We start from the raw sequence: 19,237 nt of genomic DNA, 5'->3' as shown, positions 1-19,237 counted from the left end.
TCCTTAAGCATGAGGTTGGAGTTCGATCGATCTCCACCCAGATGAATGGAGCAAACCATTTGGCCAGTCCCCTACCACTTAGTGTGCTGACAGTTGGGACGGAGGTTAGTCTTCTTGCAGGCGGCTAGAGGGATATCTTGGGAAAAAACCAAAAAAAAAATAAAAATTATAAGCCTACAGTCAAACTAACTTGGCTATATTTTATATTTTTCTTCAATATAAATCTTGTTTAGTTTGTGATTATTTTTGCTATATCTTTAAAAAAAAAAAAAACTACAAGTGTTATTGATGTTAAATCTTATACAAATATATCATATAATGTGGTAGTTTCAAAAAAATAATTTAAAAAAAAAATCATATAATGTGGTTTTCCACACTTGTTACTTTTCTTCAAATGTGCGTGGAAATAAAGGTTAGAAAGGGAGGCCAAGATGATATATATTTGGTTATCAAATATATCTGAAAAGTATTTTGAATTTTGGATATTATCAAACTATTATTAGAAATTTGTTTTTTTTTTCCCAACAGAGATTCAAATTCTTATTTGGTCAAAGCCACATTGCTTGCTTGTACGGAGTAATTTGTAAGATTTGATACAAGTGGTAATACCCAATAGAAACCAAAACTTAGGATTTATTCCATATAGGGGCCATGTTGTTTGGTTAGATAACTTTTCATTTATGAATTATGAATTAGGGAAAATGACATTTTTTTTTCTTGAATTATATTCTTGTAGCATTTTTTTGGTTGAATTATTTATGTATCTCATTTGCCTTTTTAATAATTTTAAAAAGGGGTGATTTTCTTCCCTCCCGATTAAATAGACTTTTGAATTGTTAAAGATAAAGACAAAATTGGCATTTCAAGTCACTTCCCATCACCAAAAAATTATTACTTATACATGAAAATCAAAATAAATGTAAAAACAAACCGACACTATTTTCAAATATTATACTCCGTAATTATAATTTTAAACTAATACTAATAATAGAATTGTCTTTGACCCCTTCCGCTCACCACACTAGTAATAGAATTACAACACAAATTTAGCAATAATGATTATTGTGTTTAAGTCTTAATTCTGTTGATAGTATTAGATTAAAACTATAATTATAATATTTGTAAGCAATGTTTGTTCTTTTTCTATGTTTATTTTGATTCTTACATAGGGGAAAAGTGTCATTTCCTTATGAATTATTACCACAATTTTCAATTGGTTATAAATGTTTCTGATCCAATGTATAAATTATGCTCCACAATTCCAACATATGATCCATAATCATAAATTTTGCAGACAGATTAGACAAAAAGTCGAGAGAAAACTCCAGGTGAGAACTTTGATGCCTATTGCAGACACTCAGCTGGAATGGTAAAGTTTAATTACAAAAATTAACTAGAAAAAAAAAAGGCTACATATTACATATACTTGATGTTACAACAGAAAGGGAGAAGCATAAACCAAAAGAATGCATAGCTACTAGAGACAAATCTACATCATATAATTTAAGCCATTAACAAAATTCAGCAATGATATTTGCTATATACAGAGACTAATAGACCTGAAGCCTGAAGGGAGTTCAGAGCCTTGGAGACATGAATGCAGGTTTAAATTTTGTGAGCAGAACCAAATGAAATGCATTCCATCACATGCTGTGGAAAAAGTAGCTTACTAGGAGGAATTTTCTGCTGGAATGGAGGACGAGGTGCGGTTTATTTGAGTGAGTTTCCTAGACCCCCGGAGATTCTTGAGTGTCATCTTGAGTTTCTGTCTTTCACCTTCAACCTCCGCGAACTGGAGGCTTAGCTGAGAGTATCTGTCGTGCATATCTTTCAGTTCATTCTCCATTGCAGCATGCCTTCCTTTTAGTTCCAACATTTCTTTAATTACTGCATTGATGTCTCTAAAACTCTTGAAAATGGCTTCTTCGTCGCTGTGTTGTTTTAGGAAAGAACTGGAGAGGATAGAGAAAGGAAGAGTTACAAAAAGCATGAAAATATCTTAAAAGAAAACTCAACTTTTCATATTCGCATTTGGTATTATGTTAAGATTGAATTGTGTCTCAGGTTTTATGTCTGACGGTAAGGAATGGTATACCGTTCCATCGATTCTATTTGTAATCGCTTCAGCTTATGATTAAATGAATGAGCTTTTTTTATTTTCAAAAAAAAAAAAAAAAACTGTGATAACCACAAGTTGGCCAGACTAGTGGGAGCAGCCAGTCAGGTATGGGCAATCTAGGTGGTTTACCTCCTTGTGATCCTTTGCCGCTAGGGTCACAAGGCGAGATTTACCCAGTGCATATTCTCGGGTAGTGGTTATGGGTTTCTCTCGTCACTCAAAAATACTTTGATAACAAATTCCAACACTCTTACTTTCTCCTCTCCTTTCCACCATGAGAAAACAGACGGCAAAAGATGAAAAGAGGCTCACTATGTAAGGAAGAAATCTTAGTGCAGTGAAGGGAACAAGATCTCCTCCATATTCTGCACCAGTCAGTTAAGCAACCAAAGTCGAAATACAGTATACTACCTCTGGAAGATGTTTGGTTTGCTCTTTGTCTTCAAAGCTTCAGCAAGCTCAAGCTCCAGTGCCAGAACCCTTTCCAATGCATTACCACCAGTAGCAATTTCATTAAAAAGTGGGAACATGCTTCTAAGATCTTCATTTGTCTTTAAGAAAAAAAGAGTATAAATGATCAGTGGAGATTATATAATACTCCTTAATAAAAAAAAATATAGAAATGGAGCCAACATCAACCTCATCAGCTAGAAGAAAAGAAGAGAATCTATATACCTTCTGTAATTGCACAAGTTCTCTCTGAGAATCTTGAAAATCTGGGTCACAATGATGATCCTTGGGAAAAAGATAGTTTTCATTTTTCATCCTTTCCAACTGCAAGCAACAGGCAAGATTATTTTGATGTTTGTCAAACTTCAGTTGCAAGTATATATATATAAGATGGATTCCTGTCGCCCCCAAGTACAGTAACGCATGTTAGTAAAATACCTCTTCATGTAGGTGCTCCATGCTAGCCCTCAAATTTTGGGTTACAAAATGATTGTTCTTAAAATCAACACTAGCCGATGAAAGTCCTTCAGTAGATAGATGTTGGGAATTCAGTTTCCCCTCAACGGACATAGTACCCTGATAAATAATGGAAAAAATAAAACTCCTCAAAAACCGAAGACTTTTACATGAAAGAATGATATAAGGTAATATTAGAGATACCAACATAGTTTTTCTGCAAACTAGAATGATTAATAGGTGTATAACTCTGTGCAATTACAAACCAGTATATGGGTTTGATATTGTACATAGTGAAAAGAATTTTCAAAGAACACAAAAAGAGGCAGGATTTGGGTAAGACTCTTTTCGTTTATGTTGCTTCTATCTCTTTAAAGTGTCATGCATCTTTCAAGGGAAAAGCTATAAGCATCATCCCATGAAATAGACACGGTATACTTATATGTGAATATTGTGATATCGTGAAAAGCATTGCAATATATCATGGTAGCATCAAGCTATACTCATTAAAAATTACCTCAGCAGTTTGCAATCGGTTTAGCATAGTCAAATCTTCACTTTCACCAGTCAGATTTGAGCATGCATCCTCCAACTTTTCAGGAGAAATCAGATTTTCCTGATGTGAGGAATTAGGAGATGAAGGTTTAGTTGACTCATCAGATCCATGTTTTACTTCTTTATGAGTACTTTGGGACTTGACATTCTCGAGTTGCTGTTTTATCACAGACAATTCTGCTGCAAGTCTAGAACATTCTCCCATACATTCTTGCAAAGAGACTTCAAGCTTTTCCTTTTCTTCCTTGGAACATTCTAAGCTTAGAACTGCACATTCCAGTTCTGTCTTTATTCGATCATGAGCTTTAGTAATTTCACGCTTGTCAGAAAGCACCTCTTGTAGTTCAGATTCCAAACCCAAGAGCTTGAGAGCTAGTTCCTCATTTCTTTTAGAGTGTAAAGCGTCAGATCTCTTCCTACTTTCAGTTTCATCAATTGCATCTTGGAGCTTCAAAAGCATATCCTCTCCATGCCTTTTGGAAATAGAAAGCTGTTGCCTCAGTTCTTGCACCTTTGTCTCACACTGTTCTTTGATAAAAGCCATTCGCAAGGATTCTTGCCTGGCAACTGGTGGTCCTTCAGATTCTCGTTTTTCTCTAGCCAGGACACATTCAGCTTCAGCCTTATCCTTTAGCTCCTTCAAATGAACAGATAAATTCCTGAATTCTTCAGTCTTCAGAACTTGCTGGGAGAGCTTGTGTGCAAGCTCATTATACTGAGATTGTAATGTCAGCTGTTCACCTTGGTATTTCTCCAGCAAAGTCATGTGAGGAATCTGTTCATCTAATTTGCTTCTGAGAACCGTCACCATGATGCCCAGTTCCTCTTTGGAGGCTATCAAGTAACAAATTTCTTCTTCAGCATTTGCCAGCATGTCTTTCAGATGTTCTACTTCAAGTGCATGACAATGTTTGGCCTGGGAAAGACCATCCTCAAGAATTGTAATCTGGTTCTTGTATTCCTCAACTCTCACCTTTGCAGCACTGTTAGAATCTGAAAGAACCTTATTTTGAGCAAGAGAGGCTTCCAGATCAGATCTAACAGCATCAAGAGCTGTCAACAACTTTAAATTTTCTTCAATATGATGATCCTTACCTGCAAAATCTTGATTCAACTTTGCCTGTAGATCATCACATTGTTTCCTAAGATCTCCAAGACAGTCATCAGATAGTTCAAGTTGCTGAGCAAGTCCCTGGACAACAGTTCCATATTGGTTTACAGCAAAGGTGAATTTAACATCAGAGGCTATTAAAGATTCATGCATTTGCAGTTCAAGACTTTTGAGAGCATGAAGAAGGGACACATCTTCCTTAAGTTTTTCAATACACTCATCACGCTGCAGCAAAAGATGATGAAGTCGAGATTTCTCCATTTCTAGTTCTGATGCCTGCTCTTGAAAATGAGCAAGTTCGGTATTTAGCTTCTCCAAGTCAAGTAAGTTGAGATGCTCCTCATTCAATTTGGAAGTAAGATCTCTCAGCCTACCCTCTAATTCAGAATTGGAACTTTTCTGAGAGTTCAATTCATCATGTAGACATCTCAAGTTATCTTTCAAGCTAATGATTTCAGATGCAAGCTTGACAGACTCCTCGGTCTTGCCCTGTAAGGAAGCTATGAGATCTTGCTTCTCTTGTATTACACTAGCGCTCTGCTTCTCTATTGAATGTAAGCTGCTATGCTTCTCATTCAATTGAAAAGTAAGATCTCGCATTGTCCCCTCGAGTTCAGCCTTAGAATCTCTCTCAGTGTGCAATTCATCATGTAGACTTCTCAAGTTTTCTTTCAGACAACTGATTTCGGATGCAAGCTTGGAAGATTCCTCAGTTGCACCCTGCAAGGACATCACGAGATCTTGCTTCTCTTGTAATAGCTTAGTGTTACACTTCTCCAGATCAAGTAAGCAGTTGCATTTCTCATTCAATTGGAAAGTAAGATCTTGCACCCTACCTTCTACTGCAGCCTTAGAAGCTTTCTCAGAACGCATTTCATCATGAAGACTTCTCAAGTTTTCTTTCAGACCACTGATTTCAGATCCAAGCTTGACAGATTCCTCAGTCTTACCTTGTAAAGACATCATGAGATCCTGGTTCTCTTGTATTAGCTCAGTATTACGCTTCTCCAGATCACTTAAGCTACCTTGCTTCTCATTCAATTGAGACATAAGGTCTTGCACCCTAGCCTGTAGCTCAGCCTTAGAATCTACCTCAGAATGCAACTCACCATGAAGGCTTCCCAATTTTTCTTTCAGACCATTGATTTCAGATCCAAGCTTGACACATTCCTCAGTCTTACCCTGTAAAGACACCATGAGGTCCTTGTTCTCTTGTAATAGCTCAGTAGTACGCTTCTCCAGATCACTTAAGCTATCGTGCTTCTCATTCAATTGAGACATAAGGTCTTGCACCCTAGCTTGTAGCTCAGCCTTAGAATCTACCTCAGAATGCAACTCACCATTAAGGCTTCCCAAGTTTTCTTTCAGACTACTGATTTCAGATGCAAGCTTGACAGATTCCTCGGTCTTACCCTGCAAAGACATCATGAGGTCCTTGTTCTCTTGTAATAGCTCACTATTACGCTTCTCCAGATCACTTAAGCTACCGTGCTTCTCATTCAATTGAGACATAAGGTCTTGCACCCTAGCCTGTAGCACAGCCTTAGAACCTATCTCGGAATGCAACTCACCATTAAGGCTTCGCAAGTTTTCTTTCAGACTGCTGATTTCGGATGCAAGCTTGACAGATTCCTCGGTCTTACCCTGTAAAGACATCATGAGGTCCTTGTTCTCTTGTAATAACTCAGCAATCGTTGAGCTGCTTCTCCCAATTTCATCAGCTAAAGAATCCAGGCCTAATATTTCTTGAACAACATGCCCATTTCTAGATGCGAGGTTTTGCAGTTCAACTTCCAAGAGGGAGAGATCAGCCAAAAGCTCTCGGTTCTGTTGCGCATGTTTTTCCTCCACTTCAGAGGTGAAGTGGAGTTTATTTGCAACAGATTCAAGTTCAAACTGAAGCTTCTCCACAAGGGCGTTAGATGTGCCTAATTTAGCAGCCATGTCCTGTATATTATTTTTAAACTTTTGCTTGACTGCAAGAATTTCTGAACTGGCTCTGCTAAGGGACACTTCAGAAGCATGTTTTTCAGCCTCTAGACACTTGTTATCTTCCATGAGTTGAAGAATCTTGCTACATGATTTATGTTGGATCTCTTCGACTTGGAACAGAAGACCTTTGAGATTATTCAAGTCCAAGTCGGGATGATGGGCTTTACCCAAAGGAGGAGTCCCAATAGATTGCTCACCATAAGATTCCAAAATATTAACTAACCTACCCTGCACAAAGCTGACATTTTGCTGAAGATTTTCCTTTGAAGAAACCAAATTGTCAAGCTTGGACTCAACAATTTTCAGGTCCTCCTTCAGAACAGATATTTCAGTATGAAGCATTCCATTTTCTAGCTTTCCTTGTTCCAATAAACTTGACAACTCTGCTTTCTCTTCCAAACAAGCTTCATATTTGCTCAGGCAATTTCTATATTCTGCTGAAATTGCTTCTACGCCCATGAGCTTCTCTGTGAGAAGACAGTTTTCCTTTGAAATCCCTTCCAGTTTATCCACTAAAATTTGATTCTGGAGAACAAGTTCATTGAACTTATTAATGCATCTAGCCTTGTCCTCATTTAGAATGCTAATATCTTCCAAAGCAACCTGCAGTTTTGCCATCAACTGATCCCTGCATTCATTTGAAAACTCTAACTGCTGAGCAAGTTCATCCATATATTTCTTCATTAATACAGAACTATGATCTGCCTCAAGCATTGTTTCTACTAGAGTCTTGGAGTATATGTCCAAGTACAAATTCACAGAGTGCATTTCATTTAGGTCTTCTTCAACCTTCATATAAAGCTCTTCCTGTAAGAAGAGTGATTTCTTCAAGTCCTCTAAAAGGACATCTCCGCAGAGTGATTGTTTCCTCGTACTTAAATTTTGATTGTGGAACTGCAATTGCATTGTAGTATCAGAACTTTCTAAGTATTGCAAACCATTGACATACTCGAGGTCCTCTGCCATTGAAGGTTCTAAGAATGCTTGTTTGATGAGGTTCTCATTAGTCTGAAACATGGAGACAACCTGTGATGAAAGGAGCTCAAGATCCTTTTGTAATTTTTCAACAGCAATTGAATAGTTCATGCGCGCCCTCCTAAGAGCTGCTTCTGATGAAGCAGCTCTTTTCTCGAGCTCTTTGTTAATGGCATCTAAATTGCGATTCTCGTCAACAAGCTGGACAATCTGGTGGTTCATATCTTGGCGCAAGGACTCCATTTCAGCTTTACTGCTAGAAATTGTATAAATGCAAGTAGAGTGCTCACTCCTAAGACCCTGCAGCTCTGTCAGCATTTGCTTCTGATTCTCCTCAAGTTCCTGAACGAGTGCTTCATAGTAGCACTCCATCTGATCCATTTTTTTGACGAGGCTTTCCCTTTCAAACTTTGCTTCATCCAGTTCTCTTATGAGATCAAAAATTTTTGTTTTCATTGCATCTACAGCACCCATAGAATCCGGTCCTTGAGAAACAAGGGAAGGTATACTAAAATGATGAAGTATATCTTCGGGTGGACACAAATCCAAATCCAACCCAAGTCCAGGCAAAGGGTGCTCCGTTTTCTGTAAAAAGGGGTCTCTTACCTCTTTTACATCCGTAATTACGGGTGGCACAATACTTAGCAAGGATATTTCATTCTCTGACCCTTGTTTTATATCCTGCAGAATCTGCTGCAATACCTCGAGTTCCGACTGGAGAAGCCTATGTTCTCGTTCATGGAAACCAAGGTAAGTCTTATTTTGAAGGTCCCGTATCCTGTCTTCCAGCAGTAAAATTCCTTTGATCCATTTAACTTGTATTTCTTGAACTGAGCGGCCACAATCAGCATGTACATTTTGTTTTTCTGTACTCTGAGGGCTTGCTTTTAAATTTTGTAGTCTTTCAACGTCATCCTTGAACTTCAAACATTCTAGTTTCAGGACAGAGACCTCCTTAGCCAATTCTTCACCAGAGGATATCTCAGCGGCAAGAAGGTGAGCAAACTTTTCGGCTTCAATGCCTAGTTCATTAGCTTGACTTTGCAGAGAACTCACTTCAAGCTTCAGCTCAAAAATTGACGTTTCTGCCAGTTCTAAGCTTCCTCTGAGTCTATTATTCTCATCACAAGCAATTGCCAAGTCATTATCCATAGAGCAGTCCGAAACCCATCCATGGACTGAATCATTACTCCCACGAGCCACGACTTGACTTTCAGAAGGAGTTGTTTGTCTTGGCTGTGGGCTTTGACTATTGGGAGGTTCATTTGAGTCACCAAAAGATGCACTCTTCACGCTATTGATTTCCTGCGTGCTGGAGGCATCATTTTTTTCAGCATAGAAACTTTCTGATGCATTAGAAGAGCCATCAAATCCGACAGCCATATCTCCATATTCTTCTACTTCTTCAACTGACGAAAGTTCTTTAGCATCTGGTCTGAATCTAGCCCTTCTGCTGCCCTGCATCACCGCAAAACGAGCCAAAGGGGGAGTTATACTTACAAATGGCCAAGAAACTATATCAACATAAAACTCTGTCCAAAGAAGAGGCATAACATATGCCATATAGTATTTTCATGTCATTTTTCTAAAAACATCAATTCATATCCTCCAAATGAGCGTGTCTAAAGGCAAGTAAATTGCGTGTGAGCTTGAAAAAATAGTTTGTGAGTTCTGTTATGAGGAATTGACATTTTGTTTGAAGGGGCAGATTGAGCAATACAGTCAATCAAAGCAAGCATAACTGAAAATTTTTCCTTGTCAGTGAAATACTGAAATCAAAGTAACTTTTCTTTAAAGATTACTACCACACCTTTCGCAACCTAATAAATCATTAGTCAGTATCTTATACATACGAGAAAAGTTGGGTATTCAATGTATACTAACCAGGAGTTTGAGTATGCAAGTGAATTGAACCAACTACAAAGAATTACGCAATTAGATAAACAAGTATGAGGTCAGGGATTAACACCTTTTCCATTTCACCACGAGCAGCGTCTCTGGAGACCGACACTTTTCCAGGGCCTGTGTCATCAGGCTTATTATCAACTCCCGACTGCAAACCCCTCTCCCGGAGTTCCCTTTGCTGCTCAAATTCTCTGTAGCCAAATATACACTACTATAACTCTATAAGTTGTTACAAAGAGTGATTATCTACATTTACAGTTAATGATGCCACACCTGAATCCTGTTTTGGATGTTAGCAACTGTACAGTGACCTGGCATAATAACATTTAGTCAATAAAAATATCAAAAGAGACAACATTAATTTGATATTTTTAATATGCAACGATGAATTCAATCATTGAGTAGTCCAAAGCTGGTAAAGGATAGCACAATGTTGAAGATAAAGTAGAAGACAAGTGCAAGTTACAACATCATGAACTATTGCTAACTACTACTACAGGCCAGCAATGAATCTCCTAAAATTTAATTCTATTCAAATTCAAATATTAAATTGATAATGATCTTAACCTATTAAGATCAAGACATAGATAACCACAAGAAGGCTCAAGTTGCACATAATGTAGATAAGTAAAAAAGAAAAATACTAAAAAAGCAATCCATAATCACTCACATGTAATATAGTTCCTGTATTGCATCCATGAAGAGGTAATGCAACTACAGAAGGCTTCGAAGCATCCGCATGTTCGGCAAGGTTGATTGTAGCCTCACCGAGAATACTAGCTCGCGAAGAACCCTAAAAGCAGTAAATTAAATTCAGAGCCATAGTTATTACTGCAAGAAATTAAAATTCATAGGATATGCAAGAAAAATGGAGAATTAATTTGATCTAGTTGTCCCAAGAGCTGAAAATGGAAGCATTTTTTCAATTAAAGGAATGACCATAGATCATGTAGATACATAAGAAGGGCATAGAATGCAGTAGGAAAGTTCACCATTGCAACAACAATTTTGTACAGCTTCTCATCATATTCTTTGTTTTTTACATCTTGGAGAAGCCTCGTAGTCTCATAAATAGGATCTGCCCATTTGCATGATCCATTTCTCACACTTGCTTTAGTTGTCTTTGCTGTTGTCTTGCCGGAGTCTGCTGGGATAAATGATATAAATAATTTGTCCCATCCAGTTTGTGGGATCTGTAACATGAAAAGGGATAGGACTTTGTTTAGTGAATGCATCCACCAAAGAAAAGGCAAGCATTTTCAGAAACCATCTTCCTCCTTGACAGAGCATTGATGATTTTTATTGTATACTTCACCAGAAGAACTTGAATGCCAAAGAATTGGCTGATTTAATGGCTTCTACAGAGTAACTATGAAGTAGAATTTCAAGTTCAGAACTGGTCAGTTTGACCCTAAGGAAATGAAAAAGTTCCCAAGAATTCAAATGGAATAAACATGAGACAAGACAAACACAACTTTAAGCACAATATAACACAAACACAAGTTTCCTGTAGACTGTCCAGCTTACAAACAGAATCTAGAACAAAATCCACTCAAGTCTAGAGTGAGAATGTGAGGATCAAAGAACTGAAAGAAGAACGCATAACAAAATGACTCCGAAGCCACAACTAGATACTAAACATATCTTTAGAAAGAGGGCTCATAGAAGATCATATGCAATTCCATATATTGAAGGGCAAGCTTACATGTGTTGCATGAAACTGAAGCCGAAAGACCACTTTAACTTTATTCTTCTCAAGCTTCCACTTGGTGATCCTCGACATTATTGCGATTCTAGTCTAACAACAGCTAACAACCCTGGGCTCCCTTGCCTATGTATGTACAAGAGAATCTCAGTTTCCCTGTAAGAATCTTTAATCAGAAAGTGCCAATCCAATTTTTGCATAGAACAATATCTATAAGCAGAAAGAAGGCTAATAGATGAATAGCAAGCCAAGTCCTATGTGGAAAATATTGTAACAATGAACAAGTGATGACACCAGCTACTTTTGCAGTGGCATTCTTTTAGCCTGATAGTAATTCATGATGTTGATTGTTGAATGCTAATCTCACAGAAATTTTAAACTGACCCCTCATTCTCAGACAAGTTAATCATTTAAATCACAAATTCCTACAAAAATTATAGGATGCATAAATTAGCTCAAAGAATTACAACCCCAATTAAAAGGCCATTGGGAGAAAAACAAGAAAAGGGAAAGATGGAATGATGGATGGTAGGTGGGTTCTATAAGCTGGCATTAGTTGAGAGGCAATGCAGTGATCTTCATGTTCATAATAATCCCAAGAACTATATGCACAAACATTAACTAACGGAAAACAATCAGTAAGTGAGCTGGAACTAAACCCCAGAGTGTTCCAAGGGAGATCAGAAGAACCGGATCTTGAAAGCTACTCAGACAACATGAACTACTCCGAGCTGAAAATTGAGCAAAATCCAGGAAATGCCACTTCTCAATTAAACAAATAAGCTAAAGATCAACGAAACCTATCTGATCCCAACCTTTGACTTAATCAAAAACTTCCACAAGATGCCACTTGAAGAAAAAACAGACAATCTGGATCGCCCAGAATGCTGCTGAAATTATGGGACCCAGAAACAATCAAGGCCTTAAAAAACTGAACAAAGTGAGTCCTTTTCTAGAAAATAAACTCCAACAAAATTTAGCAAAGATGCAGTCAATAGTGTTCCCAAAAAGCCCAAGAACAAAGAGAAAAGGCCAAGAAAGATAAAGAAAACAGTGAACTAACATCACTATTTCCACATTCAAAAACACAAAATACAATCTTTTATGTCTTGCCTGATTCTCGCTGCAGAATGCACACACGTCAGCTTCGTATCAGTGACAACATCATTGGGTCTTCACGCATTTCGCATTCAAAAGCTCCCACATCATATTCAAGAAAAAATTAAAGAAAATTCGAAAATATCTTCTTCTTTTTTTCAAAAAATATAATAATAATAATAATAATAATAAACTCCTAGTGTACAAATAAGGAAGTGTGTAGTTGTCTGAATCTACCTAATTTATGAGATTTGGGGAGTGCTTAAAATGCAAGGAAGAAAATGGAAGAATCTTTGGAAAGAAGAGAAAGGGGGGAGACTCAGAGGCAGACAGACAGACAGACAGACAGGGGCTGGAGCGTATATTTTCGATAAATCTGGGGGTTTAAATTTTCTGAAATTCAAATGTTCTACATGCTGACGTCACTCGGGAAGCGGGGTGAAAGTGCAATTAAGGTAGAAGTAAGGGGTGATGTGTAAAGAAAGATAAATCCCGCCAAAGGACCGTAATTGTCATTGATTAATGATAGATGATAGATTATCTGTGACATATTGCATGAGTTGGTGGGGGGAACGTGTGATATTACTAAAATGACCCTCCCTACGGTAGAGTTTTTTTGAGTACTATTGACGCTGTTACAATGCAGTATCTGTTCGTAACTACTTTCTCAACTTACTGAAGATTTAAATGTTCGAACTCACTCCCTTTCATATAGAATGCAACCAAGTGTCACTAGACTACAAGGTGTTGGCTTATGATAGAGTTTAAATCATCTATAACCCTTTGATTTAATGATATTTTCCCTAATTTAAATGAGCATTATTATTTAATCATTAATATTAGGGGGTGTAAAAGTGGAAATTAATAAGTAAATAATTATTAATCTAAACTCTATGGCGCAATAATTTGGTGTGTTTGTTCGGTGGGTGCCGTGGAGTCTGATGAATCTCATGATGCCTCCACAGTCCACGCTGAGGTCCAGTGGAGGACAGATCGGGTTTGAAATTGACGATATTGCCCCCAAAGGTTGACTTGGGAATTCAAGTACAAATAACCCTTGTAGTTGGTAACTTGATATTTTATCATATTTATATTAACTATATATACTACAGAATAATTCATTATTCATTCCAAGACATCATTCCTGGAGTAGTTTGCAACAATAAAGTACTATTGCCTCGTACATTAAACAAAACTTCCTTTTGTTTTAGATATAAAATAAGATATAATGGGGCAACACATCCAAACTGGTTCACAACTAACTTGATAATTGTCCACATAAGCAGCTCAGTTGGTCATGAAGTTTGAGAAGAAAAATCAGGAATCGAGTCTGGTAGCAACCTCGCAACATCTCAAAGTGAGGATTTACTTAGTAATTTATGTAAAAGTTATAGACAACTTATAATGTAAAAGTATTACATTTGTTAATGTATTTTGAATATTGACATGATTCGACACCCGTGTGAATTAGTTTTTAGTTTTGGCACATTAGCTGATTAGCAGTATCAAATAAGCAACAAAAAACCCAAGTCAACAAAATTATATTGAAGTCCCATTCTCTTGAAATCAGTTCAAAAGTTTATCCTCTAGAAGCAACTATCTCACATTTCATGATTATCTATCAATTGATCCAAATTTGGGTCGATTGTGGATTGTGAGATTAATCTAATAAATTTAAATTAAATTACTCCGTATAAAGATTAACTTTTATTCAAACAAAAAATTAAATATTTATAACTTTATAATTATATTAATAGTTTGTTTATTAATTGTTTCAAATTATCACCTGTCAGCTTATGCCACCAAACCTATCTCATTTTTGGCATTCTCCTTAAATCCCTCTTGATGAGTGTTTTACGCATTCCACTAGTTTGATTGACTATCGTAATCACACCACCTAATCTCCATCAACCTTACAAATTTTATTTATATATTAGCACCATCCTTAAATAATCACAAATATAATTAAATGAGATCATCCTAAAACATATTAATATGTGGTAGCTAAAAATGGGTGTGTGAGTAAGTGGAACATGATTCTCGTATCAGAAGGAGTTTATGAGTGTGATTATTGTCAACACTATTGATAAGGAATATATATACCTGACCTCTCGGTATTCAAGTGGACTACCGAGATGAGAGACTCATGACTATTTACCGACCTTATTCACTACGATACCGACCCCATCTAGTATGTTGGACTGAGTAGGTGCTTAATTAACAAATGTATATTAGTTATGAAGATTTTATATTATCTAAAAATTAAACTAATAAGTGTGAATGAAAGCTATACACTTCATTTATGTATGTTTTTTTCTGTTACTTTTTTTTAATACATTATGTTATAAGAGTTGCACTATACAATATTTTGGTCAAAAATATCCCTACCGTTATCTCCCTTTATCTTTTTCAACTATTATTGTCATGCACTCATGCATATGCATTCACTATATATTTTCTTATCTTCTTCAATGATAATAATACAAAGACATTATATATTATTGAAGTATTATATAAATTATTTATTAAAATATAAATATCAAATTTATTTAAAAAATGCTTTACATTATTATTATTATTATTATTATACAATAATATAAATATCTAAAATTTAAATAAATTTAAGATTTTAATATAAAGTATTAATATTAGGTATGATTTTTGCATATTGCGCATAGAAAATACTAATCAAAATAATAATACTTGAGGTAATTTCTATTCCTTTTATTATTATGCTGGAGAAAGTTCCTTTTTTTACCAGCCAGTGGGCAATTCATTATAGCACTTTTAAGGAAATCGACTTAATAGAAAAGCTTAATTATGAGGATGTTAACAGCAGCTTTAAAGAAATTTTTATTTAGATTAAAGTGAGTGTGGAGGAAAACGTTAAGGGGTCGTTTGGTTCACGGAATGTCAGATTGCTGGGAATGTTAGATTCCTAGTAATGTTAGATTTATGTGTTTGGTTAAAACTGAGGTATATAATATAAACCTGTTTGGTTGAAGAATTGTTGTTTATGTTATAATCTTTATTTTACTTTAATACCCTCAACATATGTCATTCAAAAGACTTTATTTTAATTATTTTACCCACATAATTTAAAATTGCATCTTCTATGCACATTATTTTACCCACATAATTTAAAATTGCATCTTCTATGCACAAAGGTGATATTTTATTTTTTACAAGATTATATATATATATATATATATATATATATAAAAGCATAATTGATGCAATTAAGCACCCCTCGTAAGGTGCTTCCAGGTTATGCTTTTGCAGCACCTATTATTATTATTATTATTATTATTATTATTGTTGTTATTATTATTATTTATAATTTATAATTATTTTATTATAATAAATAATGAGTAATTATAATAATATAATTTATTATCATATAATAAAAACTAAAAGCTCAACAGCATAAAAGATATTATCATAGTAGCAACAAAATAATTTTTTCATAGTAGAAGAAGGGCAAAGTAAGTAAATAAGCCAAGGGAATCTCACATTACCTAAAAAAGATGAGGGATTCACATTCCCTCAAAAATCTTATGTGGAGGCTATCTTTAATTCCCTGGGAATGTTATATAACTCCAACCAAACATATGAATGCTACATAGCTAACCAAATATACCCTTTGTTATCTTAGATAACCTGAACCAAACGCCCCCTAAAGGGCAATCATATCCATCGATTATAGGTGTACGTAACTAAACACTAAATTATACACTTATATGAATAAGGAGGCCAACAAATTCTTACTTTGTCCCTAAAATCAAATTTGAGGGCATCTAATGGTATTTTTTTACAAGGTTTAATATTAGAACTTTGGATTTTTTATTTATTTTTTTGTTTTGTAGTGGCAAGGGAAACTTACCCGTTACTATCACTATCTAAAGGTGTGCATTAGGTATGCATCGCTATATAGCCATAGTATGTAAAGGATCACAAATAGGTAAATCAACTTTATTTATGTTGTTCATAGCTAGTTAATCGGCTTAACATGCATTATGATTTATCAAGTCAACATACATGATCAACCTGATTAGGTTGCGGTTGCCTACTTTGGGCCATTTATCATAGGTGGTTAATGTTGTATTAAAGAAATAACACCGAAAATATAAACTCTGCCTCTTAATTTATACATACACGGGCATATAACTCATTACAAACTGTTATATATATCTAGAATCTCAAATTTTATACATACATACATATATACGTATACATACGTGCGTGTATGTATATATATATACACTTGATATGATCTTCATTTTCATAGAGGAAGTTAGGTGGGTAACGCACATGTATATATATACGTACGTGTATAATAGCAGTAGCATCATATCCTTGAACATCGATATCTGATCTGCGTGTACTATATTGTTTGCTCACGGTTGATTCGTTGCTTTGGTTGGTTGTTTTTTCAGGGACAAGAATCAGACACAGGCGCACGAACAGGATAAACTTTCTTAAACAACATGGTGGAGAAACAACCGCTGCCGTTTTGCCTCTTCTCCAACTGTTGTCGAGATGTGCTTGTCGTGATGAGTTTCGTCGCATCGTTTTCACTCCTTGCCTCTCGTTTCATCGTCTCTCTGAGATGCTTTCTCAGCACATACATTTCCGTGAGCTCGCATGCCGCCGTCGACATATCTCCGGCCAGTTATCAGACAACCTACCTGCGAGATCGAATGATTTAATTTGAAGTTTGGGTTTTAATTTGTTTGTAGCTAGAGATGGCCTCCAAAAGAAACACACGTATATATAGCAGTGTTCCGGATAGGGTTCACGCTAGCAGCTCAATTTGTCTTCAGTGGTAGATTATGAACAAAAATACATAATCAAATTTTACACAGTTATAAAGTTATACCTAATGTGATGATTTTTTATAGATACCAAACAATAACTAATATTCTCACTTATTAATGAGCTGTTTTTGTTTTTGTTTTTTTTTTTTTCTTTTGGATGCTCAGAGTTTCCACCATTGAATACAATGAATTGCAGACATCTTAGGTGGAACAATTAACTTGAAGATTTAAAATTATTTCATACCTAGTGTTTGTCCTGATTTAAATTTTATTATATCACCGAAATTGGATATGAACCATTATTAAAGTGAACAAAAATTACTTATTGTAACAAGTGTTTCACACGGATTATTATATTATATATATTCCTTGAGTAGACATTCGTGTATGTTTGTTGATTCCACGTCAGCTCCATTGTGGCATTCCTTTCCTTTCCTTTCCTTTTCTTGTTGTCTTGTCGGTTTTAGTCATGTTGCAAGTGGTGGTTGAGGAGGAGTTCCATTGGGAAACATTATAGTAGTGCACACAACTGAATATATATCGTACTTGAAAATCCTTTTTGATCCGTCATTTGTTGTTTGTTATACAAATTATTATATTACGGAGTATTACCAATAAGAAGTCTAGTTTCTTAATTGTTTAAAAACATTTCAAATTCCATCATTTTACTAATTAAAGCTCCTAATACATACAAGTCTTGAGCATGCTAGCTAGAACGAAACACAATAAATTTTTACAATAATTCATAATAATAAGTTTAATCATATTTTGAAAATTGTATTTTTCTTTTAATACTTTTAATCACAATATAAATCTATCTCTCACACACACAATAAACAAGTTGGAAAGGTAAATAATTTATTTATTTTTAATCTCAAGCTTGTGGAGGCTCCACTACTATGAAAGTTCAAACCATCAATGAGTAATGAACTATATACGTGTGTGGGCTATAAGTTTGTAATGGAAGTTACGCAATGATGACAATGACATTTTTTTTTTAATTATAATATATTTTAGTTAGATTACTATTTATATTTGATGGATAATATACTAGGATAATATACTAGGTATGGGCTAATGGACATGATCAATAATTTCCAAAAAAGAAACCCAGTAGAATTGTTCTATTCTTTTGCCCCCACTCGAAATATTTTATGAATCCGCCCCTGACCCCACTTGTATTATTGGCATCCCCGTGCTAGCAAATTATACTGTGAATATATAATAAATATTTATTTTTAGTATAATAAAGATGAATTTTTATATAGGCTCTGTTTGGCAGAGCTTATTTAGGAGCTTATAGCTTATTTTAAGCTACTAATAAGCTATAAGCTTTGTTTTGTAATGTTCTCAAAATAAGCTAGTAGCTTAAAATAAGAGCTTATTTTGAAACGCTACTCTAGGTAGCTTTTTAAAAATAAGCTAGTAGCTTCTTAACTTTTTTCCATCTTTATCCTTATTATTTTAAATAAATGATATCATTTACCCCTCTAAATTAAAACTCTTTTGGCCTTTTCAATTCAATATGTTTCGTTGTAATTTCAATTTGACATTTGTGTTTGGACAATAATTTTTGTATGAACTAATTTTATAAATTACAAACATTTTGTTTTACTTTATATATTTTCAAATATATGTTCTTACTTTATATGTTTATTAAAATATATTGATTTCATTATTTCATATTTTAATATGTAAACAAATTTATTTAAATTTAAAACTATTTAAATTTTATGAAGATGTTCTTTTTAGTCTTTTTTACATTTATCAGCTTATCAAAAAACTAATTTTACCAAACACTTTTAAGCATAACAACTAGTTTAACAGCTCTTCATATTTCAGCTTCGAGCTTATAGCTTTTCAGCTTTCAGCTTTCAGCTACCTTTTCAGCTATGCTTGCCAAACATAGCCATAGTATATTAAAAATAAACTTACAAATGAACTTATTAATATATTAAAAATAAACATGTATATGTATATGTATATGTGTATATATATATATATATATATATATATATATATATATATATATATATATATATATAAATATGAGT

At 34.9% G+C, this 19,237-nt stretch overlaps 1 protein-coding gene across 2 annotated transcripts; it reads right to left on the bottom strand.

The window, feature by feature from the left end:
• Positions 1-1,259: 1,259 nt before the first annotated feature.
• Positions 1,260-12,710, bottom strand: LOC116020976 (putative leucine-rich repeat-containing protein DDB_G0290503). 2 transcript variants are annotated; one of them, XM_031261599.1, is made up of 11 exons: positions 12,382-12,710; positions 11,269-11,424; positions 10,556-10,756; positions 10,234-10,356; positions 9,837-9,874; positions 9,628-9,754; positions 3,543-9,116; positions 3,008-3,145; positions 2,795-2,893; positions 2,531-2,670; positions 1,260-1,952 (listed from the first exon to the last, which is right to left on the bottom strand). In XM_031261599.1, exons 2-11 carry the CDS (start codon positions 11,344-11,346, stop codon positions 1,670-1,672), a joined length of 6,801 nt encoding a protein of 2,266 aa, XP_031117459.1. In that variant the 5' UTR covers positions 11,347-11,424; positions 12,382-12,710; the 3' UTR covers positions 1,260-1,669. The 2 variants fall into 2 exon arrangements, with proteins under 2 accessions (XP_031117459.1, XP_031117529.1); XM_031261669.1 differs by lacking the exon at positions 12,382-12,710 and adding an exon at positions 12,084-12,135.
• Between the last annotated feature and the right edge of the window lie 6,527 nt (positions 12,711-19,237).

Source organism: Ipomoea triloba, chromosome 1 (assembly GCF_003576645.1).
Source record: "Ipomoea triloba cultivar NCNSP0323 chromosome 1, ASM357664v1".
Taxonomy (NCBI): Eukaryota; Viridiplantae; Streptophyta; class Magnoliopsida; order Solanales; family Convolvulaceae; genus Ipomoea; species Ipomoea triloba.
Note: the sequence above shows the minus strand (reverse complement) of the source record. Positions and strands in the feature narration are given on the sequence as shown.

What these genes read in the sequence shown, in the direction of transcription:
- LOC116020976 (XM_031261599.1), bottom strand. Translation starts at nt 11,346, where the DNA reads ATGTCGAGGATCACCAAGTGGAAGCTTGAGAAGAATAAAGTTAAAGTG. An exon ending in ATACAGGAACTATATTACAT is followed by an intron (nt 9,875 to 10,233) that starts GTGAGTGATTAT and finishes TTATTATGCCAG; the next exon opens with GTCACTGTACAGTTGCTAAC. An exon ending in TGGAGCACCTACATGAAGAG is followed by an intron (nt 2,894 to 3,007) that starts GTATTTTACTAA and finishes TGTTGCTTGCAG; the next exon opens with TTGGAAAGGATGAAAAATGA.